The sequence below is a fragment of the Oncorhynchus tshawytscha genome, linkage group LG07 (genome assembly GCF_018296145.1).
Source record: "Oncorhynchus tshawytscha isolate Ot180627B linkage group LG07, Otsh_v2.0, whole genome shotgun sequence".
NCBI classification, from domain to species: domain Eukaryota; kingdom Metazoa; phylum Chordata; class Actinopteri; order Salmoniformes; family Salmonidae; genus Oncorhynchus; species Oncorhynchus tshawytscha.
Genome location: NC_056435.1, coordinates 42,217,977 through 42,245,783, shown reverse-complemented (window position 1 = coordinate 42,245,783; position 27,807 = coordinate 42,217,977). Strand labels below are relative to the sequence as shown.

The 27,807-nt window shown below is 42.7% G+C and overlaps 1 protein-coding gene across 1 annotated transcript in view; it reads left to right on the top strand.

Annotated features, from left to right (window-relative positions):
* The first annotated feature begins 15,278 nt into the window (after positions 1-15,278).
* Positions 15,279-27,807, top strand: part of LOC112254532 (solute carrier family 41 member 1) — a 44,445-nt gene continuing 31,916 nt past the window's right edge. The window contains exons 1-2 of the mRNA XM_024427205.2: positions 15,279-15,553; positions 16,818-17,958. Of these exons, the coding sequence (XP_024282973.1) occupies positions 17,524-17,958 (435 nt within the window). The 5' untranslated portion in view covers positions 15,279-15,553; positions 16,818-17,523. The remainder of the gene's footprint in view (positions 15,554-16,817; positions 17,959-27,807) is intronic.

Genomic DNA, 27,807 nt, shown 5'->3' with positions numbered 1-27,807 from the left:
TAAAGAGACCGCATTCCAGATCATGAGTTACCCTCTCTAGGGTATGTGGGACGCTAGTGTCCCACCTGGCCAACATCCGGTGAGATTGCAGAGCGCCAAATTACAAATACAGAAATACTCATTATAAAAATTCAGAAAAGATACAACTATTTTACATTGGTTTAAAGATTAACTTCTTGTGAATCCAACCACGGTGTCAAATTTAAAAAATGCTTTACGGCGAAATCATACCTTACGATTATTTCAGAACATAGCCCAGCAGACAAATCATTACAAACCAGACAAGTAGAAGAGTTACACAAGTCAGAAATAGAGATAAAATGAATCCCTTACCTTTGACGATCTTCATATGGTGGCACTCAGAAGACATTAATTTATTCAATAAATGTTATTTTGTTAGATTTAGTCTCTCTTTTTATCTGAAAACCTCAGTTTTGTTCACGCATTCAGTAATCCACAGGCTCAAACACAGTCACAATAGGCAGACAAAAAAATCCAAATTTTATCCGTAAAGTTCATAGAAACATGTCAAACGATGTTTATATTCAATCCTCAGGTTGGTTTTAGCCGAAATAATCTATAATATTTCAACCTGACAATAACGTCGTCAATATAAAAGGTAAACAAGAAAGGCACTCTCTCTGGTCGCACGCATGAAAAAGCTCTGTGACACGGCAGGGTCCACTGATTCAGACTGGTCGTACTCCCTCATTTTTCAGAATACAAGCCTGAAACAATTTCTAAAGACTGTTGACATCTAGTGGAAGGCATAGGAACTGCAATTTGAGTCCTAAGTCAATGGATACTGTAATGGCATTGAATAGAAAGCTACAAACAAACAAAAATCCTACTTTCTGAATCGATTTTTCTCAGGTTTTCACCTGCCAAATCAGTTCTGTTATACTCACAGACATTATTGTAACAGTTTTGGAAACTTTAGAGTGTTTTCTATCCATATCTAGTAATTATATGCATATCCTATCTTCTGGGCCTGAGTAGAAAGCTGTTTAATTTGGGCATGCTTTTCATCCAAAATTCCAAATGCTGCCCCCTACCCTAGATAAGTTAATATTTCTGTTCTATATGGTACCAGAGAGAGATGACCCCAGGGCCAGACCCTGGTCTCTGCACAAAGGTAACTGTTTTTACAGCAGATACTGTCTGCTGTGAATTATAAATATCCTTCATACAAATCTTAACCTTGTGACCCATTCTATACACCTGTTGTTCGTCATGTAGGTTGAAATGGGTGTATCTTGGCTATAAAAGATCTTTGTACTTTTGTCTCTGGGCTCTCAACAAATCATCTAAGGGTAATTTATCGACCAGCCATAATTATCGTAGAGCACTCAATCTATTCACTGTATATGTGTTTGTTGTATTGACCTGCTCTATTATTAATAAGTCAATAAAGATTTAGTTTAAGTATAACTCTAACTTGTGTGATAAGTGTATCCTCATTTGATAGTAAAGAAATTAGCCACCAAAGACTGCATAGATTAATGAGCCAAATTTATTTATGGTCCAATAACATATTTAAAATAATCCATCTACCTTGCAGATCTGTTTGGACAATTTTCACATGCGGATCAAAATTGTTAATTCATTTCATCACCCCTTTGGAGCCCATGGGAGAAGTATATTCCCCCCCCCCAGTCCTATTTCCATACAACTTAATCTAAAATTGTTAAATTAGTTTCCAGTAAACAATATACAGTAGTGTATGTACATCATCCCACCTGAGTTGGCTACAGAACATAGTGTGGGACCTGCTAGATCAACATTTACTGGTAGGTTACATCTCTGTGGTCTGAACTGTCTAACAGGAAAAAGCTGAAGCAGCAGCTCATCTCCCTCCCTGTCCTGTCCCTGTCCTGTCCCTGCCCTCTGTTTACATCTGCATGGTACATGGCAGCACAGGCCTGATCCTTTCACACAGGTCAGTACAGAGATACCGGCCAGTCACCAGTCATCTTACAGTTATGCAACAACGAGTTCTACTCCCTGAGAATAAACAGATGAGAGGACATTGTGCAGTGTGTGTCCTCATCCACTAAGGTCAAGGGTCACGTGGTGGTTAATGGGTAAGGTTCCCTGTTACTCTCTAATGTGTTACATGATACAGGTTGATGTGTGGTTGATAAGCTGCATCATTTATTGGTCCCTGAGTTTGGGGTGAATGAGTGATGTCGTGCAACATAGATATTCATTATGGTCACTGTGTACCTTTCTGACAACCACTATCCAAGTTTCCGTCCTGACTGACCGATTGACTCACTGACTGGCTGACTGATTTCCAGATCTGTCAGTTACTGTACAGTGCTCTGTACTGTGGTTGGTGATGATGTGGCCTGGGTTCCTTGAAATTATGCTGTTCGTATGATAGCTTTTAAGTAAAAATCAAATCTGTTTTTCATCGCATACAGATTTGCAGATGTTATCGCAGCAAAATATTTGTGTTTCTAGCTCCAACAGTGCCGTATACCTAGCAATAAAAAAATACATTAAAAAAACTATACACATGTAATCCAGAAAACAAAAAGTGACAGGATGAGTGAGGTGGAATATTCTAATCAAGTGAGAGAGACTTTGTTTGTCATTTCTTCAATCATCTTTATTCAATATCGATTAATTATCGATTAATTATTGCATTAATGAGACCCAACACTTGACTGTTGGGCTGAGCAGTCTAACCTTTAAAGACAATGCTGTTTCTTTTATGTAGCTGACAATAAGAATTCTTAGTCATGGCTGGTCCACCCCTCCCATGTAGCTCAATGGGTATCCTAAGCCACTCTGGGTTCATCCTGTCATTATCTGCACGGGGGTACTATTTTACTCTTCCAGACTAAGTTTTTCAGATACAAGGATGAGAACAATGAAATGTTTGATCTATTCCTTCAGGCTATCTCTGTCATGCACCACTACTCCTATAATGGAATGTGGCTGTTTAGTTTTCATCACCAAGCCATCACTTAATCAGTTGCCGGCCAAAGCTTCAAAAGACTCCTCTCCGTTCACTCAGAAAGGAAGAGAGAGTTCTAAGAACCCTACTCTACTGCATAAAACAACCATTCGGTGCATAAACAGTATCATAACATAATCTTTGCTCTCACCTGAGTCATGACTAGAATGCAGTATATACATTTTAAAGTGGGTGAAATAGTATGTAAACATTATCAAAGTGACCAGTGTTCAATGACTCCAAGGTGCAGGGTAGAGTGCCGGGTGGTGGCCGGCTAGAACAGTGACTAAGGTTCAGGACAGGGTACTGTGCGGAGGCTGGCTAGTGGTGACTGTTTAACAGTCTGATGGCCTGGAGATAGAAAAACAGCTTCTGTCTCTCTTTCCCAGCTTTGATGCACCTGTACTGTCTTTGCCTTCTAGATGGTTGCGAGGTGAACAAGCCATGGCTCAGGTGGCTGAGGTCCTTGATGATCTTCTTGGACTTCCTGGGACACCTGGTGCTGTAGATGTCCTGGAGGGCAGGCAGTGTGCCTCTGGTGATGCGTTGGACTGACCACGCCACTGTCATGACTGTCCTGATCAGGTCAGGTTACAGGAGACCACAACCCTACAGATTATCTCTCAACCCCAACAGAGGAGGAGAGATCTAGGGGTCTGAAGATGTGGGAGTTTTATTATTAAAGGTTAAAAGATGACATTATTACGAAAACATTGTAACGTGAATAGTTTTCCTAGTATATGTTTGATGTTTATACATTGTAAGTTGTATGGAAATATATCCAAATCAAAGAGAATGTTTTTGGAATGTGAAGTTAGTTGTCTCAAATTGGATTTGAGTCAAATCTAGACCTTGCCCTCATACCTTGGTACGCCCAGAGAATTGCCCTAAAGGCGGTTACGCCAACTTCTGACACGAGGGTATAAAACCTGTGAGTAAAGAATTTCCAGAGAAGACTGTGACCCAAGCTGCAGCCAAGGTCTAAAAAGTCAACGAACCCAAAACGCAACGCAAGTTTGAAGACAAAGAAATATTTTTCTACCCAAGCTACGGAGGAGTAGCTGTGTCTAAGCAGGTGAATTCAAGTCAAACCACCTAGCCTCCATCTCCCATCGAATCATGGTATCTACACTGTTTCATTCCAACGCTTCCAGAGTTGTCTGTCCTCAGAAGACCTCTTCCAGATCAAGGGTGAGGGAACAGACTCCTAAGCAAAAAGGACACTGACATTAGGAGGGCGATCAGAGAGGTGCGGCGGAGTAGTGCGTCATCGAGCAGCTGAACGGTCCACGCAGAGAATCCTCGGGGACTTCCCCCACGTAATTACATCATTATATTCTGACCCATAAGAGCGACAGTTTGGCACTGCTAGGGTTAGAATAGCATAGCTGACAAATTCACCCAAATGTATATTTCTCTCGTGTACTATCTTTTTCCTCTCTCTCTTTGAAATCCCCATTTTGGGTAACACGCGCCATAGTGTGTTGGCCCGTTATACTAAGTTCTAATCAATAGCCTATAATGTGTTTTGTCTATGTGTATTTTTTATCATAATTTTAGCTTTTAAGTAAATAAATATTCAACTAAGATTGGTATGGTACAAACTCATTGGTGAGACCCGGGTCCATGCAGATTCACGCACTATACAATGTTCAGAACGTGATTGTAGAGGTAACTGGTTAATTAGCGGCTGTTGTAAAATCGATATCCTGACATTCTTTGAGTTAATTTGGGAAATAGAAACTCAATAAAAACTAGTTTTCCCATGGTGCCCTGGGTTAATGAGTTAATAATAGCTTGATTCAGTTAATCACGCAATTAGAAACTTTTAATCATTCGATGAACAACAGTCGTCACATTAATACAACGTCACGACACCACCCTCTGGAAAGCCCTGTAGTTGCAGATGGTGCAAATGTAGTGTTCAGATTTGAATTATATGTACTGGACAATTTTTTTTTAATGTACATTCAATTTGCGTATTGTTTTGTGCTATGTCCCTAATAGCACAAGTTTTTTAGTCAAGCCTATTTAATGATTCAATTGAATTACCTTTCAACAAAGTTACAGTGAAGCACACAGCCTTATCCTAACTTATCAATACTTTGAAAGAGCACAAGTAAGTATTTTCAGCCAGAGTAATGCGGTGTCAGACAAAAACATTAAGACCCATAAACCTGACGGTTGAAGTTGCTTGTTTAGGCCTCTCAACTAAAGGAAATAGTGGAGGGGGGAGGGGATGGTCGGTGGACAGCTATTCATCCAAGCCCAAGCGAAAGTTCCAAATCTCTCCTGACATTCTTCTGGGCTCAAAGAACCGCAGGGACTGAATTGGCACAGGCTGCCACACAGTTGCTATGGAGAAGCACTCTCTTGAAGTGTTGCCGGGGTGAGCACTTTTGTGTCCCGTTGCCACCTCACTTCCTGTTGGAGAAAAGACGGGAGGAAAAAGAGGGAAGAGAATCATTAACCCTCTGAGCACCCCTACTGCCCAACCAGACCCCAACAGTGCCAACACCATGCATCTCTGCAGTCTCACTATCCACTTTGGTTACCCATTTTTGTCCTCAAATGGAGGCTGCTGAGGGGGGACGGCTCATAATAAAGACTATAAGGGAGTTAATGGAATGGTATCAACCACATGGGAACTACGTGTTTGATGTGATTTACACCACTCCATTCCACCTATTATTATGAGCCGTCCTCCCCTCAGCAGCCTCCACTGCTGTCCTCTTTGGCAGCAATACTGAACAAAAATATACACGCAACATGCAACAATTCCAAAGATTTGACTGAGTTACAGTTCAAATCAGTCAATTGAAAAAAATAATTTAAGCACTAATCTATGGATTTCACATGACTGGGAATATTGGTCACAGACCTTAAAAAAAGGTAGGGGCATTTATCAGAAAACCAGTCAGTATCTGGTGTAATGGCTTTTTTCCCATCTACATAACATTGCAAAAATCAGAAACTTTCTGTCCACAAATTATGCAGAAAAATTAACCCATGCTTTTGTCAATACTGCAATGCTCTACTTTCCGGCTACCCGGATAAAGACCTAAATAAACTTCAGTTAGTGCTAAACACGGCTGCTAGAATCTTGACTAGAACCTCTTGACTAGAATCGTATTACTCCAGTGCTAGCCTCTCTACATTGGCTTCCTGTTAAGGCAAAGGCTGATTTCAAGGTTTTACTGCTAACCTACAAATTATTACATGGGCTTGCTCCTACCTATCTTTCCGATTTGGTCCTGCCGTACATACCTACACGTACGCTACGGTCACAAGATGCAGTCCTCCTTACTGTCCCTAGAAAGCCCTGCTGTAGGCAGGGGCTTCCTCCTATAGAGCTCCATTTTTATGGAATGAGTGAGACGCAGACTCGGTCTCAACCTTTAAGTCTTTATTGAAGACCCATCTCTTCAGTAGGTCCTATGATTGAGTGCAGTCTGGCCCAGGAGTGTGAGGGTGAACGGAAAGGCACTGGAGCAACAAACCGCCCTTGCTGTCTCTGCCTGGCCGGTTCCCCTCTCTCCACTGGGATTCTCTGCCTCTAACCCTATTACAGGGGCTGAGTCACTGGCTTACTGGTGCTCTTTCATGCCATCCCTAGGAGGTGTGCGTCACTTGAGTGGGTTGAGTCACTGATGTGATCTTCCTGTCTGGGTTGGCGCCTCCCCTTGGGTTGTGCTGTGGGGGAGATCTTTGTGGGCTATACACAGCCTTGTCTCAGGATGGTAAGTTGGTGGTTGAAGATATTCCTCTAGAGGTGTGGGGGCTGTGCTTTGGCAAAGTGGGTGGGGTTATATCCTGCCTGTTTGGCCCTGTCCGGGGGTATCATAGGACAGGGCCACAGTGTCTCCCGACCCCCTCCTGTCTCAGCCTCCAGTATCTATGCTGAAATAGTTTGTGTCGGGGTGCTAGGGTCAGTCTGTATATCTTGAGTATTTATTTATCCATTTATGAGATGTCGCCCACCCTCAGCTATGATGTGGGTGTGCCCCAGGGGTCATCACTGGGGCCCCTCCTGTTCAGCCTGCACATTCATGTTCTTATCTTCTGTTTGTACTGGGTCTAAAGTACAAATGTATGCAGACGATACAGTGTTTTATGCGCATGCAAAGAGTAAACAGCAAGCTGCACAAGAGCTCACTGCAGCAATGGTCAATGTTACAAAGTGGCTCAGTGACTCATGTTTGCACCGCAATGTGAAAAAGCAGTATATAGCTGTATATTCTTCACAAAGAGGGCAACTGATGCTACTGAGCCAGACGTTTACGAGTCAGGGAGAAGCTCTTGGCATCATATAATCTCCCTTTCAAAAAGCAGGTGAAAATGGTAACCCAAATAACCAGTTGGGCCCGAGCTTAATGTACAACATTAAAGCCGATGCAGTCTGTCTACAAACAGGCTCTCAAGGTGCATGAGGGAAAGTCCAATAGCCATCACCACTGTAACATCCTCAGAAAGGAAAGGCTCTCTCTCTCTCTCTCTCTCTCTCTCTCTCTCTCTCTCTCTCTCTCTCTCTCTCTCTCTCTCTCTCTCTCTCTCTCTCTCTCTCTCTCTCTCTCTCTCTCTCTCTCTCTCTCTCTCTCTCTCTCTCTCTCTCTCTCTCTCTCTCTCTCTCTCTCTCTCTCTCTCTCTCTCTCTCTCTCTCTCTCTCTCTCTCTCTCTCTCTCTCTCTCTCTCTCTCTCTCTCTCTCTCTCTCTCTCTCTCTCTCTCTCTCTCTCTCTCTCTCTCTCTCTCTCTCTCTCTCTCTCTCTCTCTCTCTCTCTATGACTCCTTGCTGCAGAGACAGGAACAATCACCCACAAAACAGGCTACCTAAATATGGTTCCCAATCAGAGACAATGACTAACACCTGCCTCTGATTGAGAACCATCTCAGGCTAAACATAGAAATAGACAAACCAGACACACAACATAGAATGCCCACCCAGCTCACGTCCTGACCAACACTAAAACAAGGAAAACACACACAAACGATGGTCAGAACGTGACAGTCCCTAGTCCACCTGGTCGTGCTGCTGCTCCAGTTTCAACCTTTCTGCCTGCGGCTATGGAACCCTGACCTGTTCACTGGACGTGCTACCTGTCCCAGACCTGCTGTTTTCAACTTTCTAGAGACAGTAGGAGCGGTAGAGATACTCTGAATGATCGGCTAGGAAAAGCCGACTGACATTTACTCCTGAGGTGCTGACCTGTTGCACCCTCTACAACCACTGTGATTATTATTTGACCATGCTGGTCATCTATGAACATTTGAACATCTTGGCCATGTTCTGTTATAATCACCACCTGGCATAGCCAGAAGAGGACTGGCCACTCCTCATAGCCTGGTTCCTCTCTAGGTTTCTTCCTAGGTTCTGGCCTTTCTCTGGAGTTTTTCCTAGCCACCGTGCTTCTACACCTGCATTGCTTGCTGTTTGGGTTTTTAGGCTGGGTTTCTGTACAGAACTTTGTGACATCAGCTGATGTAAGAAGGGCTTAAAAAATATATTTGACTGATAGGTGTGACCACCATTAGCCCCATGCAGCACAACACTTTTCCTTTGCATAGAGTTGATCAGGCTGTTGATTGTGACCTGTGGAATGTTATCCCACACTTCTTTGATGGCTGTGCGAAGTTGCTGTATATTGGCGGGAACTGGAACATGCTATTGTACATGTTGAACCAAAGCATCCCAAACGTGCTCAATGGGTGACATGTCTGGGGAGTATGCAGGCCATGGAAGAACTGGGACATTTTCAGCTTCCAGAAATTGTGTACAGATCTTTGCTACATAAGGCTGTGCATTATCATGCTGAAACATGAGGTGATTGAGGTGGATGAAAGACATGACAATGGGCCTCGGGATCTTGTCACGGTACCTCTGTGCATTCAAATTGCCATCGATAAAATGCAATTGTGTTCGTTGTCTATAGCTTATACCTGCCCATACCATAACCCCACCGCTACCATTGGCACTCTATTCACAACATTGACATCAGAAAACTACTCGCCCACACGATGACAAACACGTGGTCTGCGGTTGTGAGGCCGGTTCGACGTACTGCCAAATTCGCTAAAATTACGTTCAAGGTGGCTTATGGTAGAGAAATTAATATTCAATTATCTGGATATCTCTGTGGACATTCTTGCAGTAAGCATGCCAATTGCACACTCCATCAAAACTTGAGACATCTCTGGCATTGTGTTGTGTGACAAATCTGGACATTTTAGTGGTCTTTTATTGTCCCCAGTTCAAGGTGCACCTGTGTAATGATCATGCTGTTTAATCAATTTATTGATAAGCCACACCTGTCAGGTATTATCTTGGCAAAGGAGAAATGCTCACTAATAGTTATGTAAACAAATTTGTGCACACAATGAGAGAAATACACTTTTTGTGCTTATGGAAAATTTTGCAATGGTGGCTGCCAAGAAAGAAAACCCCACATACCGCCAGTAGTTATAATGACTGATTAACAGACTGACCTGGGTCAGATTTTTCCATTTTCTCTGTGTCTGTTCTGACGGCTTACACTGACTTCCTGTGACCCAAGTCTACTGGAACTCCAGACAGAGCCAACTTTCTGGCAATTCATTTGCAACCATGTTAACCTTAATTAATGTGAATTTTAGTGCCATCTTCGTCATGGTGACTAACAAATGGCCAATATTTGCCAATACAATCAGATCTACTCTACCATACACCTAACATCCAAATTCAGAATTTCACAAATGGGGCTCTGATGAATGCTCAGAAATGTGAGAATGTGAAAAAAATTTCATGCTCTAAATCCAAAGCTGAATCCTCTTAAATGTCACGATTAAGGGGAACACTGTGAGTTTCCATATTTTTTTGCATTCCTGCAAGGACTCAAATGTCTGTTACATAGGACTGTCAGGCCCCCCATACGCCGGAATACACTCCAATGGAAATCTACTTGACTAACTGGAGTCTACAGACGCACATTCACTCCGGATACACCCGCACCATTGATTGACCCACACGTTGATGTTTAATTTCTGTATGAGAGAGACACCCTTTTTAGAAGAATGTCACAACTCAGAACTGCCACATAAATGTTGGTCTCACTGCTCTTCAGGTCAGTTCAGCATGTCTAGACTCTGCCGCTGTCCCAAGTCAAGTGTATTTGTATACACAGGATACACATGGTGTACAGTATATTGAAATGCCATCTTGCAGGTTCACTCTCAACAATGCTGCATGATAAGAATAATACAATGGAATAATGACATTAAATATGCTGAATAGAATAAAAATCAAACATTTAGTAGAAATAGAAAAACATGGAGGCACTCAAACAAATGTACAGTTGGATATTTCCACATGTGGCGCGGAGGAGGAATGGAGAGCAAAGTGATGAATTGTCCTCTCAGAGCACAGCACACCTGGATACAGTCAACAGACTCAGACAAAGGATCAGCCATCTTCTGAGGACACACACCTGTGTTATATATGTGTGACGTGGAGCATGTGATGCAAGGGGAAATTCTGCACAGGCAGACAATAAAGTATAATCTCTCTATCACACACACACACGAACACACACACACTGCACAGAGGGCACATCTAGCCTGGCAGTGTTAGCAGAGGTAATTGATGTGTCATGATAACAAACATGGATGTATCCCCTAGCAGGCCGAATTTCTTCATGATGCTGAAGAAATTTGGCCTGTCACCGAGGGCCCTCACAGTGTTATACAGGAGCTCCATCGAGAGCATACTGTTGGGCTGCATCACAGCCTGGTACGGCAACTCCACCACCGCAAGGCACTTCAGAGGGTGATATGTTCAGTCGAACGCACTACTGGGTGCACACTGCCTGCCCAACAGGACACCTAAAACAACAGGTGTCGCAGGAAGGCCAAGATCAACAGGGACCCCAGCCACCCAAGCCATTCCCTGTTCTCCACGTTTCAATCACTCAGACGCGGGCAGTACGGGAGCAACAAGGCAAAAACTGGAAGACTGGCCAATAGTTTCTACCCTCAGACCATCAGGCTGCTGAACAGTCCACCACTAGTCACCTACCTGCTTACACCTCCCACTATAATTGTTATTGTTTTTATTTCACTTGGCCCCCACACATCCTCAATGGTCATGCTGCTCCCCCTATGACACCCCACCCCCTCAACAGTCTTTACTCTGCCTTCACCCCAATAGACATGTATTTATTCATCACTGACACAGTTGTTATGAAGTATATAGTGCTATTTATATTGTTGCTTTTTTATTACCATTTTCATTGTTTTACATCACTTTGTCCTGCATGTTGTAGCACGGAGCCTGAGATTTTCACTGTACCCTGCAATCACAACTGCAACCATGTACATGTGATGATTAAAAACTCTGAATCTGAATCTCTAGCAGCCATCACACAAACCACAGTGACACGCTGCTACCTTCTTATCTAATGCTTTTCAAATGCATGCACACTACACAGAGGTGTGGTGGTTAATCATGTACATGCAATGAGATGTCGCCCAATGAGATGCAATGAGCTGTCGCCCAATGAGATGTCGCCCAATGAAATGCAGTGAGATGTCGCCCACCCTCAGCTATGATGTGGGTGTGCCCCAGGGGTCATCACTGGGGCCCCTCCTGTTCAGCCTGCACATTCATGTTCTTATCTTCTGTTTGTACTGGGTCTAAAGTACAAATGTATGCAGACGATACAGTGTTTTATGCGCATGCAAAGAGTAAACAGCAAGCTGCACAAGAGCTCACTGCAGCAATGGTCAATGTTACAAAGTGGCTCAGTGACTCATGTTTGCACCGCAATGTGAAAAAAGCAGTATATAGCTGTATATTCTTCACAAAGAGGGCAACTGATGCTACTGAGCCAGACGTTTACGAGTCAGGGGAGAAGCTCTTGGCATCAAATAATCTCCCTTTCAAAAAGCAGGTGAAAATGGTAACCCAAATAACCAAATTCAACCTGGCTAATTTCTCATATACAGAATTGTTTGACTACACAGGCAGCAAAAATGTACTTCAATGCTATGATCCTCCCCCACTTAACATACTGCTTGATTAGTTGGGCCCGAGCTTAATGTACAACATTAAAGCCGATGCAGTCTGTCTACAAACAGGCTCTCAAGGTGCATGACGGAAAGTCCAATAGCCATCACCACTGTAACATCCTCAGAAAGGAGGTACAGTCTCTCTCTCTCTAATTTAAGGCATGGGAAACATACTGTATGTTTACATTGGCAAAGCAAACGAAATAGATAATAAACAAAAGTGAAATAAACAATTTAAAATGAACAGTAAAGATTAAACTCATACAAGTTCCAAAAGAATAAAAACATTTACAATGTAATATGTCTATATACAGTGTTGTAATGATGTGCAAATAGTTCAAGTTCAAAAGGGAAAATAAATAAACATAAATATTGGTAGTATTTACAATTGTGTTAGTTCTTCACTGGTTGCCCTTTTCTTGTGGCAACAGGTCACAAATCTTGCTGCTGTGATTGCACACTGTGGTATTTCACCCAATAGATATGGGAGTTTATCAAAATTGGATTTGTTTCGAATTCTTTGTGGATCTGTGTAATCTGAGGGAAATATGTGTCTCTAATATGATACCTTGGGCAGGAGGATAGGAAGTGCAGCTCAGTTTCCACCTCATTTTGTGGCAGTGTGCACATAGCCTGTCTTCTCTTGAGAGCCAGGTCTGCTTTCTGCAGCCTTTCTCAATAGCAAGGCTATGCTCACTGAGTCTGTACAAAATCAGAGATTTTTCTTAATTTTTGGTCAGTCACAGTGGTCAGGTATTCTGCCACTGTGTACTCTCTGTTTATTGCCAAAGAGTATTCTAGTTTGCTTTGTGTTTTTGTAAATTCTTTCCATAGTGTCAAGTAATTATATTTTTGTTTTCTCATGATTTGGTTGGGTCTAATTGTGTTGCTGTCCTGGGGCACTGTGGGGTCTGTTTCTGTTTGTGAACAGAGCCCCAGGACAAGCTTGCTTAGGGGGCTCTTCTCCAGATTTTTTCCAGATATTTTCTCTCTAGGTGATGACTTTGTTATGGAAGGTTCGGGAATCTTTTCCATTTAGGTGGTTGTAGAATTTAACGACTCTTTTCTGGATTTTGATAATTAGCGGGTATCGGCCTAATTCTGCTCTGCATGCATTATTTGGTGATTTACATTGTACACTGAGGATATTTTTTCAGAATTTTGCATGCAGAGTCTCAATTTGGTGTTCGTCCCATTTGGTGAATTCTTGGCTGTTGAGCACACCCTAGATCTCACAACCATAAAGGGCAATGGGATCCTAATTGGTATGTCAAATTGTATGTTCCTTTTGATGGCATAAAAGGCCCTTCTTGCCTTGTCTCTCAGATAATAATGTTTAGGCCAATGTATAGTCTCTCTCTCACACACAGTTTCCCATCCTCAACTTGTTTATACAGAAATCAAACCCTACCAATGGGATAACACACTGTCTGCTACACAGATCTATGATCAGAAAAACATAACCAATGTCTTCAATCAGTTTGGGGCAACTGCGCTTCCCAAAAGTTGCTGCACTATGCTCAGACTAGACGTAACATAGTAAAAGTAAATCCGGAACACTCAAATTAGAATGATATTATATTCCATTTGGTATGGTTACATGAGACAGATGGTTACTTACGGCAAAAACAGATGTAGGGTAGTTGGCCGGGGTGGGGCGTATAATTCGAACGTCTAGCAACCCAAAGTTTGTGAGTTCGAATGTCAACATGTACAACTTTAGCATTTTAGCTAATTAGCAACTTTTCAACTACTTAATACCTCTTAGCAACTACCCTAACCATAACTCTTTTAGCTAAGCCTTCCCCTAACCCTAAGCTTAATCCTTTTAGCTAACCCTTCCCCAACCCTTACCTTAACCCTTTAACCCTAACCTTAACCCAAAATACTAACCCTATTCCGTAGCCTAGCTAACGTTAGCCAGCTAGCTAACTTTAGCCACCTAGTTAAAATTCATAACATATCATATTTTCTGCAAATTCGTAACATATATGTTTTTGAAATTAGTACATATTGTACATTTCACAAATCTGTAACATATCATATGACTTGTAATTCATAACATATCATAGGAAATGGCTGAAGGACACCCACACATTCATACATACATACAAAATGTAAAATATCATACTGAAAGATGTGTCTCGAATTTACCTACACAATAATACAAAATGCTCTGAGACCAGGTTGCTACACTGCACTACCTGAAGCTTTTAGGGATGGTTCCCCGGTCCCCGAAACGGAATGAACCCCTATCCGGATTTCTAGCCAATCTCAGTCACGAACCCAACCACAATTCACCATCTGGGAAATATAATCTACAGAAGTAAACACTACATTACCAGCATTGTATGTTGTACCATAATGCTGTAATGCTTTATGTAATTCTTGTTAAATCTCCATTGTGTTATAGCCCCACCTTCAATACTTACCTGGAAACCAGTCAATTAACAAACAACAGGAAACAGCACTGGGCCCATGCCTGCCATTGTGAAAATCCTTGGTGCAATCCAAAGCTAATATCTATACAGTGTATATAGACTTTAGGTCAGCGGGCAAATGCAATCTTGAGTTACACAGATGACCGGGGATCAATACACAGTTGATTCAGTTAATTTCACATAGGTGAAAAAAGGTCACATTGGTGCCTTGACTCAAGAAACACAGTTGATGTCTAGCCTATCAGTACTGAGTTCAAAGTATTGCTGAGGTTATTCGGTGAATGCCTTAGCTTTATGCTCACTGGGCTAACACCGTCTTGGAAAGCATAGATGACCTGGGCTCAATACCATTTCTACTGTGCCTATTATCTCTACTAGTGTACTACTTACTTTTAAGGCTATAAGAATATCATCCCCAACCGACATGGCTAAGTGTGCTTCTGAATGAGCATGGTGGGGTGATGTGATAAGCAATACAGTTATATAAGGACGCATTGGTGAATGAGTTACCTGAATGTTCACTTCAGCTACACTGAAGAATCCAGGCTATAACCATCACAACTCTTCTCTCCATGGGTGATATTGTTAAATTAAGGATAGATAAACAAATCTAAATCTACTGTGGTAAGAAATCCATAACAAGACAAAGAACACCCAGACAACCACACACACACACACACACACAGAGCAAGGACAGCTCAATTCACGCGCGTGCTTATCGGACATAGATGCGGCTGGCTGCACCGCGCAGCGCTCAACCGTGACAAATCGCAGGGGGCTATCACGCGCACGCGCTCACGTCATCTCTGGTTGCCCAGCCTTGTGACTTCCTATGCCATGAGATTGTTATATGCGCATGTAGTGGCTCGCGGGGTTCTAAATGGGACAATGTGACGGGTCGGAAGTGACAGCCTTAACCGTGTGCGGTTAACGATTAAGCCAGGTACGGGCCGTTACCGTTACCAGGCATGCATACCGGCACCCACGCATCAGGCTGCAGCACACATTATAACGGAGTGCAGGATATGAGACAACAGTTTTGAGGCGTTCAGCAGTGCGCTCTGTTCAGCGTCTGTTCACTCGTCTCCTCTGTGGACTTCTGCGTTTTAGGTAAAGAACTGTCTGTTATACCTGATCTGCTGGTATCGATCCAGACATATTGGACGGGGGGATGCTTTTCACCTCAGGCTATTTTCCTATTGTATTCCTCGCTGCTATTTCTATTCCACCCATATTTCTCTGTGAAGAAGGGAATCGTTGATTTTTGCCACTTTAGAGAATATTCCCTGCGTCATGTTACCGTTATGTTATGACTAGTCTACCTGTTACGTCAGTTGGCTGAATTATTTCATTATACATAGCTGGGCTACAGGTTTGGAGAACAAAAAATCCCCACGATCTATAATTTAATTCAACGGTCGTGTCGGCATTATCACAAACTCACAGAAGGGTTCCTTCCCCCTATTCATCCACGACCAAGCTTGTACTAATTTACGCCTTTGCCGTGTTGGGCGGCGGGGTATTGGTCTTGACTACTAAACAGGATTGTTTCAGGACCAGGGGGGAAACCAAATGCGCACTAACGCAGGAGAGTATCTGACGTCGTAACATGCGGGGGGAGAATCAGCATTAGAGGATGTAGCCTACACCTCGGCTATTGGATAATTATTTGTAGCCGGCCAGAGGAATTTAGATGTTTGGCGCTGTATGAAACCGTTTGTAAACGCTTCCATAGGTAACCCGGCTTCATAACGCCAAACATAGTCCGAGGAAAGCGTGGAGGGTTGTTGGCGCAACACGCTGCTTTTTTAACGGATAACATCCCACCCCTTCCTCAACTCAGCTTCTTTTTCTGGAGCGCTACCGTCTTGTAGATTTTCACTCCAACCCTATTCTAGAACAGTTGATTCTAATAATTAGCTGGTTCATAAACTGAATCAGATTATTTACACCTGGGTTTGAATAAAACCGAAAGGATGGTAGCTCTCCAGGAACAGGGTTGGAGAGCCCTGGTCTATCCATATAACATGATAATGTCATGAAAGGATGCCATTGTGGAATTAGGTAACACTGTAGCTATAGTCTTACCCTTGATGGACATAATGTGTTTGAGAATAACATACTTAGGCAAATAACCCCCCAGAAATGTATGTCTCATCATTTAGTAGGATATCATAAACATAAGTATTCCAACCAGTGCCTATACCAAATAAATCCAGTATTGTCGTGTCCATTCCATGACAGTCATTTGTGCTCAATAATGCACATTTATAAGCTTGGCTACATAAAAAGCTGAAAGTTGATGAGATGTTCCCTGTGAAAGAGACAGGACATATAGCCTATTCTTAAAAGTTATTATTTTCTTCTCTTTTAGGTAAACAGCAGCCAGAGCGCTGAGGGGAAGTGTTCTCCTGTAGGGCTGCTCCGTAACTATATCCTTGTGCTGCAGACCTTTAAATACTCCTCATAAAATAGCCACTTGGTGAAAGGTGAGACCTTCCCAGCCCAGGACACGGTCTGGAGCGAGCTAGTCTGAAAGCACCGTCAGAGCGCGTGCAGGACTGACCTGCGCTCTTGGATGACTTTCTGAAAAGAACTTCAGGCTACTAGCTGGACCTGCAATACTTCATGTACTTTTTCATACCAACTTTTCAAGACTTTTTGGTTACCAGTCGTTGTTGACCAGATAAACATTGGTTTGTTTGTTTTTGCTCTCTTTGAAAAATATATAATTGTTTCATTCTTCTATACATCTGCCTACGGTGCTTACGCAGTGAATGGAGGACATACTCCAGCTTCTCCCGAAGCACCGGCAAATTCTCTCACACGCCTGGGGGAGAGCAGCTACTCACACCTGCCTTTGCAGGAGTTTAGTTGAGCTTTCAAAACGTTTTTTACCACTTAATTTTGCATTCATGACCACACCTGAGTGCCACTCACCAGCATTCTTTAATGGGATAAATTCACTTGTGAGATCAGGTTATTAAAAACCGATCAAGGGAAATCTAAACCAACCATCCCACACCTTTTGGCCATAGCCTATATTTGTCATTCAGTCTACTGTCTCCAAAAGCTTCCGCATGGTACTTTGGTCGAAAGAGCAAGACCAACCGCCGGACACCGACATGTCCTCCAACGGCTCTGTTCACCCGGCCATCCTCACCGATGACCCTGAGGAGATGAGACCGGAGGAGATGAGACCGGAGGAGAGGGGCGAGTACGAGCTCACAGAAGTGACATCCTTCACAGACAGGTCTGGTGAACCGGGAGATGAAGGCCGGGAGATAGTGGTGATAGACTGCAGGGCGAATGCCAAGGGCCAGCGCGAGGAGGACGCTCTCCTGGAGAATGGCAGCCAGAGCAACGAGAGCGACGACATAAGCACTGACCAGAGCCCAGAGCCACCAGTGCCGTTAAAAGAGACCTCCTTCTCCATCGGCCTCCAGGTGGTCTTGCCATTCCTGCTGGCCGGGTTCGGGACGGTGGCGGCGGGCATGGTGCTGGATATTGTTCAGGTGAGGAGAAACTGTTTTGATTCACACCAATTTATTTTGGGTCAGGTGACAGGTCCAAAACTCCTGGACCAAAACTCTTGAACATATTGATTCTATCTGATTCTGCAGAGAGAGGAAGAGGCAAAGTGAGAGGGATAACTGAAAATCTGTATTCTCCAGCAGGTGGTGTTTTTTCCACTCACCAAGCAAGGAGTTTTTGTATGGAGGTCAATAAGTGTCGAATTTGGTCAACAAAAAATAAAATGGCTAGTTTGCTATGTGAGCTTTATTTGGTCGAATATAGGTTTTTTAATGTTGTTTTTAAGTTGTTACGAGTGTACTGATATAAGTAGGACACATGACATCCCGACAACTTTCAGAAAAAACACTTGATTTCAGAGTTGTGCCTTACGACATCCCTACCCTAATCCTAACCTTAACCCCTATTCTAACCATAACCCTTACCTGAACCTACCTCTAACTCGTACCTGAACCTTTTTAAATGTAAACTTCAATGGGGTGGGGATGTCCCAAGGATACTACATTGCAAGGACCATTGTGGATGTTCACACGCATATCTGCCCTCTCATTTGCTAGAATGGTCCCACCTGATTTTGTTTCCTCCCGACTGCCTTCCATTTTTGAAGACATTTCTTTTCATTGTTAGAGCAGCCAATGGAGTACCTGGTCAATATAATGGAACGTCTTAGTTCAGCAGTATGGACTCAGAAACAGAATGTTGAGGCTACAGACAACACTTGCCTTGCTTGTGCTAGGAGCTGTACTGTAATGTGTTTATGCTACCTCCTCCACCCTCTACTCACCTTAGTCCCAGTCCCGTTAAAGACAATAAGGAAACAGTCTTCAGCGTTGTGCTAGTCATGTTAAGACATGCTCCAGAACTTTTGCGCCTACTAAGCCTTTATTAAACCTCCTACTTTGGGCTGGATGTGTCAATGTGTTCTTCATACATGCATAATATATGAGCAGAATTACTGTCTTACCTCAATTAGCCATGAAATCCCTAGTTTGAAAGCAACTGTTTTTTTGAGAAGCTGTGCTGCACCATTTTCACTAAATCTTCCCCCGTGTGGGCCAGCCCCCTAGCAATTTGAGTTCAACCAATGAGCTTCAGCCCCTTGCCATATGAGTGACAGCTAGCAAGAGTCAAATGATGCACACAAGGTAGAGAGAGAAATGACTTGGTGCACATTTCTGCACATGTGACATTTTTCAGGGACCACTTTTAGCCCGTGAACACTACTTCAGAACTGCTGGCTAAAAAGTCTAAAAAGTACTGGAGAAGGCTTCTTACTGGCAGAGGGTAGGAGGACATTTTGACCTGTTGAAGGGAGGAATGGACATGGTTGCCTATCTGACTGATCTAGTCACATATATTATTATATTAGTCTGCATAACAAACCCCAAACTAAAGCACATACATGTTTGGCTTTAGCTGTGTTCATCGAGGTACAACTTCTTCTTAGCGAGGTCACATCATGTGATGAAGACTACTAAGGGGCGGGTCTTGGGCATGTTTGAATGAAGTGGTCTGTCAACTGATTGGCCCAGTACATGTCAAACAATGCTCTGCCAGCCAATGTGATATCTCAGCTCTGAGTATAGACAGAATGGGAGGTCATCAGAGAATATGGGGTATTTACATAATATATTACACTCCTTACACCCCATTTACTTTAGCAATTAGCATCACGTGGTGAAACATCGGAAGCCCTTCACTTTTAATGGAAGGATAGCGAGAGAAGCGGAATGGGCCGGGGTAGCGTTGAGAATTGCGAGCATGGGCGAGGGAGCTGAACCGGGCGGGACTAAAGTTGGAGAAAGCTGAACAGTATTGAAATCCTCCGCAATGTCGCGACGCAAAAAATAAATCCAAGCTTGCCATAGCTTCCAACCCCTACTGAATTGGCTGAGAATGGCTGTTGATACGTAGCACTACCTTCTGTAGCTAAGCTTGCTGGCTTGTTAGCACCCACTTGAGGGCGAGGCTAGCATGGCTAAGGGGGAGTTGGGGTGGAGGGGGGTAGAAAGAGGACAGTTAAATGAAGACTTATCTGTTTATTTATCTGACTTACATTTGAAGTCGGAAGTTTACATACACCTTAGCCAAGTACATTTAAACTCAGTTTTTCACAATTCCTGACATTTAATCCTAGTAAAATGCCCTGTTTTAGGTCAGTTAGGATCACTACTTTATTTTAAGAATGTTAAATGTCAAAATAATAGTAGAGAGAATTATTTATTTCAGCTTTTATTTCTTTCATCACATTCCTAGTGGGTCAGAAGTTTACATACACTCAATTAGTATTTGGTAGCATTGCCTTTAAATGGTTTAACTTGGGTCAAACCTTTCGGGTAGCCTTCCACAAGCTTCCCACAGTAAGTTGGGTGAATTTTGGCCCATTCCTCCTGACAGAGCTGGTGTAACTGAGGCAGGTTTGTAGGCCTCCTTGCTCGCACACACTTTTTCAGTTCTGCCCACACATTTTCTATAGGATTGAGGTCAGGGCTTTGTGATGGCCACTCCAATACCTTGGCTTTGTTGTCCTTAAGCCATTTTGCCACAACTTTGGAAGTATGCTTGGGGTCATTGTCCATTTGAAAGACCCATTTGCGACCAAGCTTTATCTTCCTGACAGATGTCTTGAAATGTTGCTTCAATATATTAACATAATTTTCCTGCCTCATGATGCCATCTATTTTGTGAAGTGCACCAGTCCCTCCTGCAGCAAAGCACCCCCACAGGATGATATTGCCACCCCGTGCTTCATGGTTGGGATGGTGTTCTTCGACTTACAAGCCTCCCCCTTTTCCTCCAAACATAACGATGGTCATTATGGTAAAACAGTTCTATTTTTGTTTCATCAGACCAGAGGACATTTCTCCAAAAAGTACAATCTTTGTCCCCATGTGTAAACCGTAGTCTGGCTTTTTTTGTGGCGGTTTTGGAGCAGTGGCTTCTTCCTTGCTGAGCAGCCTTTCAGGTTATGTCAATATAGGACTTGATTTACTGTGGATATAGATACTTTTGTACCGGTTTCCTCCAGCATCTTCACAAGGTCCTTTGCTGTTGTTCTGGGATTGATTTGCACTTTTCACACCAAAGTACGTTCATCACTAGGAGACAGAAGGCGTCTCCTTCCTGAGCAGTATGACGGCTGCGTGGTCCCATGGTGTTTATACTTGCGTACTATTGTTTGTGGTACCTTCAGGCATTTGGAAATTGCTCCCAAGGATGACCCAGACTTGTGGAGGTCTACAAAAAATTTTCTGAGGTCTTGGCTGATTTCTTTTGATTTTCCCATTTTGTCAAGCAGAGGCACTGAGTTTGAAGGTAGGCCTTGAAATACATCCACAGGTACACATCCAATTGACTCAAATTATGACAGTTAGCCTATCAGAAGCTTCTAAAGCCATGATCTCATTTTCTGGAATGTTTTGTTCACAAGAAATTTGTGGAGTGGTTGAAAAACTTGTTTTAATGACTCCAACTTAAGTGTACGTAAACCTCAGACTTCAACTGTATCTGTGAATACTGCTGAGACAGACTCAAACACATAAGTAGATCCTCATGGTTCTATTTTCTGATAGAATAGAGCTGAGCAGAACAGAATATAATAACACCTCATATAATAAAACAGAGTATAGTATGAGCACGCAGCTGTAAAATATAGTGTGTATTTCAGCCACTGTAGCTGACTGTAACCCAAAGGAGACAAACAACCGTCTACAGCCAGAGCACCGCTGGGTGCTGAGAGCCACAGGGGAAACAATTTAATAGAATTCTTCACACTTTCCTGTTGACTTGCCTGGTGTAAACTGGGTTTGGATATACAGTATATTATAATATGTGGATATTTGTTGGTCTGTGTGCGTGTGGTGTGCATGCAAGCATTAGTGCATGATTGTGTGTGAGTTTACTGTGTAATGTTTCTGCCAGTACGTGTGTTACCGTGTTTTTTTGCAGTACTTGCAGTGTAAAAATACAGTCCTGGGCCTGGGTGGCTGACAGGTCATATATTTATTTAAGGTCAGCCTCTGCTACAGATAAAGCTGGAGGTGTCTGGTTGCTTGGAGACCAAGTGCTGGCACTGACTGCCCATTCTGATGCCAACATAGTGTAACACAGGAACTCTGAAGAAAGAGAGGGAGGAACACACAGAGAGCAAGATGGTGAAGAGAAAGAAAGTGCTCACCACTCTGGTTCTGGGGTTATAATTGTTATAAGGACAGATTAGTGCCTCACTGTGGTTAATAGCCTGCACTCTTATGCAGTTACCCATATCCTGCCCTCTAACCAGGACGTTCTCTCTTTTCCTGTCAGTCTACCTCTCATTTTCGCATTCAATCATATCATGCTGATTCATCTGTAGTTCTCTGAACTTCCCTGCTAAATACTGAATTATTTTCACCCTATTAAAGAGTTAATAACAACAGCTATGATGATAAAGAAAAGAGAAGGTGATATAATTTCCTGTGTGAAGATAAATAATAGATCATGACAATGTCTTCAATATAATGATTGATTCTAGAAGCCTGTCTAGTAGGTTCTATCACATTGTAATTCCCCTCCCCTGACACACTGCTAACTCAGCTAACAGCTAATCCCCTTCTGCCCTTGCAGGAGGCAATTACCCTGCTCTCTTCCTCTCTCTAATCTCAATCTCCCTGACTCAGATGTATGGTAGATGCAAAATATCTCATCCTCTCAATGTGTGTGTGTTGCCCCTCAGCTCAGCTGCTGGAGTAAGGAATGGTTGCCCAGGGTGATGCATGCGTGCGTTCTCCACAGCGTTTTCGATCATTTAATTTTTTAAACATTTTTTATTTAACCTTTATTTAACTAGGCAAGTCAGTTAAGAGCTAATTCTTATTTACTATGATGGCCTACCCTGGCAAAACCCGGACGACGCTGGGCCAATTTGTGCGCCGCCCTATGGGAATCTCTGTGTGAAATGTGACCCACCTATTTAACTTCCCTTAGTTTCCTCCTCACCACACACACACACACACCCTGTCTCAGGCCCCATTCCTACATTGTCACACAGGAAAGACAACACAGGACAGTATTGAGAAGGAAGGGACTAGCTGACATTGCAGAACAGTGTCCCAATACTGTCTGTCAATCCCAAACCTGAGGAAGCAGTGTCCCAATACTGTCTGTCAATCCCAAACCTGAGGACGCAGTGTCCCAATACTGTCTGTCAATCCCAAACCACAGGAGCAGTGCGCCTGCTGAAATGGTCTTCTGAAATGGACACTTTCACACCCTCTGAAATTGACACTTACTGTAGGTCAGTGAGAGGACAGTTCACAGATTTGTTCTTCGTTAGATGTAATTTATGACCTTCCTACGAATGTCAAAGGTCAAGACAGGTGCAATGGTTGTTTTGATGTTGGACATGCTGGACATGCTTCCAGTAGAGAGAGAGAGAGAGCACTCCACACCAGATAGTGTCTCAGCCACAGTTGATTGACATTCACAGTTTATATAGTGTAAAAATGTGGGGTAACTTGTTTTTTGCCTTGTATGATTTCTCCTATCTCTTATCCGTCTGTCTGTCTTCCCCACACTGGCGTCAGATGACGTGCAGATGACCAAAATAAAACCGTGAGGCAAGACATTGGTTCAGTCTCAGCGCCTCAAAAACAGACAAACAATATCTAAAAATACAGGAAACAGTAAACAGGAATTCACAATCAGCACTAAAGCCTGAAACCAGCCAACTCTCTCCCTCCACAGGAGGACATTTTGGGACAACCACATCCAGTTTCTACAGGAGCCAGTGGGAAACCAGAGTGTGGACTTGGTCCCCTGTCGATCTGGTTTATTCTAATAATCTGGAAAATCATACTGGCTTCCAGCTGTCTCTCTTTTTGTAGTCTGGTCAAATTATCCACAGAAGTGAATAAAGATAAAATCTCTATGGTGCTAACAGTCATTTCATTGATCCACATATATAATCTGCTAGGCTCTTATCACATAGAGTGCATTCGGAAAGTATTCAGTCCCCTTTACTTTTTCAACATTTTGTTACGTTGTAGACATATTTTCTAAAATGGATTAAATAAATACAAAATCCTCATCAATCTACAAACAATACCCTATAAGGACAAAACAAAAACAGGTTTTTAGTAATGTTTGCAAATTTACAATGGGGCAAAAAAGTATTTAGTCAGCCACCAATTGTGCAAGTTCTCCCACTTAAAAAGATGAGAGAGGCCTGTAATTTTCATCATAGGTACACTTCAACTATGACAGACAAAATTAGAAGAAAAAAATCCAGAAAAACACATTGTAGGATTTTTAGTGAATTTATTTGCAAATGATGGTGAGAAAATAAGTATTTGTTCACCTACAAACAAGCAAGATTTCTGGCTCTCACAGACCTGTAACTTATTCTTTAAGAGGCTCCTATGTCCTCCACTCGTTACCTGTATTAATGGCAACTGTTTGAACTTGTTATCAGTATAAAAGACACCTGTCCACAACCTCAAACAGTCACACTCCAAACTCCACTATGGCCAAGACCAAAGAGCTGTCAAAGGACACCAGAAACAAAATTGTAGACCTGCACCAGGCTGGGAAGACTGAATCTGCAATAGGTAAGCAGCTTGGTTTGAAGAAATCTACTGTGGGAGCAATTATTAGGAAATGGAAGACATACAAGACCACTGATAATCTCCCTCGATCTGGGGCTCCACGCAAGATCTCACCCCGTGGGGTCAAAATGATCACAAGAACGGTGAGCAAAAATCCCAGAACCACACGGGGGGACCCTAGTGAATGACCTGCAGAGAGCTGGGACCAAAGCAACAAAGCCTACCATCAGTAACACACTACGCCGCCAGGGACTCAAATCCTGCAGTGCCAGACGTGCCCCCCTGCTTAAGTCAGTACATGTCCAGGCCCGTCGGAAGTTTGCCAGAGAGCATTTGGATGATCCAGAAGAAGATTGGGAGAATGTCATATGGTCAGATGAAACCAAAATATAACTTTTTGGTAAAAACTCAACTTGTCGTGTTTGGAGGACAAAGAATGCTGAGTTGCATCCAAAGAACACCATACCTACTGTGAAGCATGGGGGTGGAAACATCATGCTTTGGGGCTGTTTTTCTGCAAAGGGACCAGGACGACTGATCTGTGTAAAGGAAAGAATGAATGGGGCCATATATCGTTTGATTTTGAGTGAAAACCTCCTTCCATCAGCAAGGGCATTGAAGATGAAATGTGGCTGGGTCTTTCAGCATGACAATGATCCCAAACACACCGCCCAGGCAACGAAGGAGTGGCTTCGTAAGAAGCATTTCAAGGTCCTGGAGTGGCCTAGCCAGTCTCCAGATCTCAACCCCATAGAAAATATTTGGAGGGAGTTGAAAGTCCGTGTTGCCCAACAACAGCCCCAAAACATCACTGCTCTAGAGGAGATCTGCATGGAGGAATAGGCCAAAATACCAGCAACAGTGTGTGAAAACCTTGTGAAGACTTACAGAAAATGTTTGACCTCTGTCATTGCCAACAAAGGGTATATAACGAAGTATTGAGAAACTTTTGTTATTGACCAAATACTTATTTTCCACCATAATTTGCAAATAAATTCATTAAAAATCCTACAATGTGATTTTCTGGATTTGATTTTCTCATTTTGTCTGTCATAGTTGAAGTGTACCTATGATGAAAATTACAGGCCTCTCTCATCTTTTTAAGTGGGAGAACTTTCACAATTGGTGGCTGACTAAATACGTTTTTGCCCCACTGTATTACAAATATAAAACAGATGCCCTGTTTACATAAGTATTCATACCCTTTTCTATGAGACTCGAAATTGAGCTCAGGTGCTTCCATTTTCCATTGATCATCCTTGAGATGTTTCTACCACTTTATTGGAGTCCACCTGTGGTAAATTCAATTGATTTAATATGATTTGGAAAGGCACACACCTGTCTATATAAGGTCCCAGAGTTGACAGTGCATGTCAGAGCAAAAACCAAACAATGGGGTCGAAAGAATTGTCCGTAGAGCTCCGAGACAGGATTGTACCGGGGCACAGATCTGGGGAAAGGTAGCAAAACATTACTGCAGCATTGAAGGTCCCCAAGAACATAGTGGCCACAATTATTCTTAAATGGAAGAAGTTTGGAACCACCAAGACTCTTCCTAGATCTGGCCTCCCGGCCAAACTGAGCAATCAGGGGCGAAGGGCCTTAGTCAGGGAGGTGACCAAGAACCCAATGGTTATTCTGACAGCGCTCCAGAGTTCCTCTGTGGAGATGGGACAGCTCAAATAAGCAAAGAGAAAGGAAAAGTCCATCATTACTTTAAGACATGAAGGTCAGTCAATGCGGAAAATTGCAAGAACTTTGAACGTTTCTTCAAGTGCAGTCGCAAAAAAACATCAAGCACTTTGATGAAACTGGCTCTCATGAGGACAGTCACAGGAAAGGAAGACCCAGAGTTACCTCTGTTGCAGAGCCTCAGAAATTGCAGCCCAAATAAATGCTTCACAGAGTTCAAGTAAGACACATCTCAACATCAACTGTTCAGAGGAGACTAAATGAATCAGGCCTTCATGGTCGAATTTCTGCGAAGAAACCACTACTAAAGGACACCAATTAGAAGAAGAGACTTGCTTCGGCCAAGAAACACGAGCAATGGAGATTAGACCGGTGGAAATCTGTCCTTTGGTCTGATGAGTCCAAATTTGAGATTTTTGGTTCCAACCAGCCGTGTCTTTGTGAGACGCAGAGTAGGTGAACGGATGATCTCTGCATATGTGGTTCCCACCGTGAAGCTTGGAAGAAGAAGGTGTGATGGTGTGGGGGTGCTTTGCTGGTGACACTGTCTGTGATTTATTTAGAATTCAAGGCACATTTAACCAGCATGGCTACCACAGCATTCTGCAGTGATATGCCATCCCATCTGGTTTGCGCTTAGCGGGACTTTCATGTGTTTTTCAACAGGACAATGACCCAACACACCTCCAGGCTGTGTAAGGGCTATTTGACCAAGAAGGAGAGTGATGGAGTGCTGCATCAGATGACCTGGCCTCCACAATCACCCACTTCAACCCAATTGAGATGGTTTGGAATTAGTTGGACTGCACAGTGAAGGAAAAGCAGCCCACAAGTGCTCAGCATATGTGGGAACTCCTTCAAGACTGTTGGAAAAGTATTCCAGGTGAAGCTGGTTGAGAGAATGCCAAGGATGTGCAAAGCTGTCATCAATGCAAAGGGTAGCTACTTTGAAGAATATAACATATATTTTGACTTGTTTAACACTTTTTTTGGTTACTACATGATTCCATATGTGTTATTTTATAGTTTTGATGTCTTCACTATTATTCTACAATGTAGAAATTGTAAAAAAAATGAACAAAAACTCTTGAATGAGTAGGTATGTCCCAACGTTTGACTGGTACTGTATATATACACACAAAGAATTGAATAACTCCCCGTGAAGATCAGTCACTTCAAATTCCTTGGTGTATTTTCAACGTCTTCATTTTATATTGCCACAGAACGAAATCCTCACAAGATTGGCGAATTGCCGTGACAGGAATATGAAGCTGGACTTGCCTGGATTTAAATGACTTATAGCTCAAGTTGATAGTAATTTGAAGCTAATCTCCAAATTGTAAAATCAGCAGAGATTAGACAAAAACGGCACCACTGAAACAGGTACTAGCAACGGTTTCAATGATATAACATATTTATAACAACAATACAGGGAAATACAAGGTTATACCAACACAGTGACAAATACTTTTGTCTATTTTAATGGCATAATGGTTAGAAAAAGGTCTTCTAAACATGATTAAGTAGTTGCCCTTTTGAGGATAGTCGTATTTT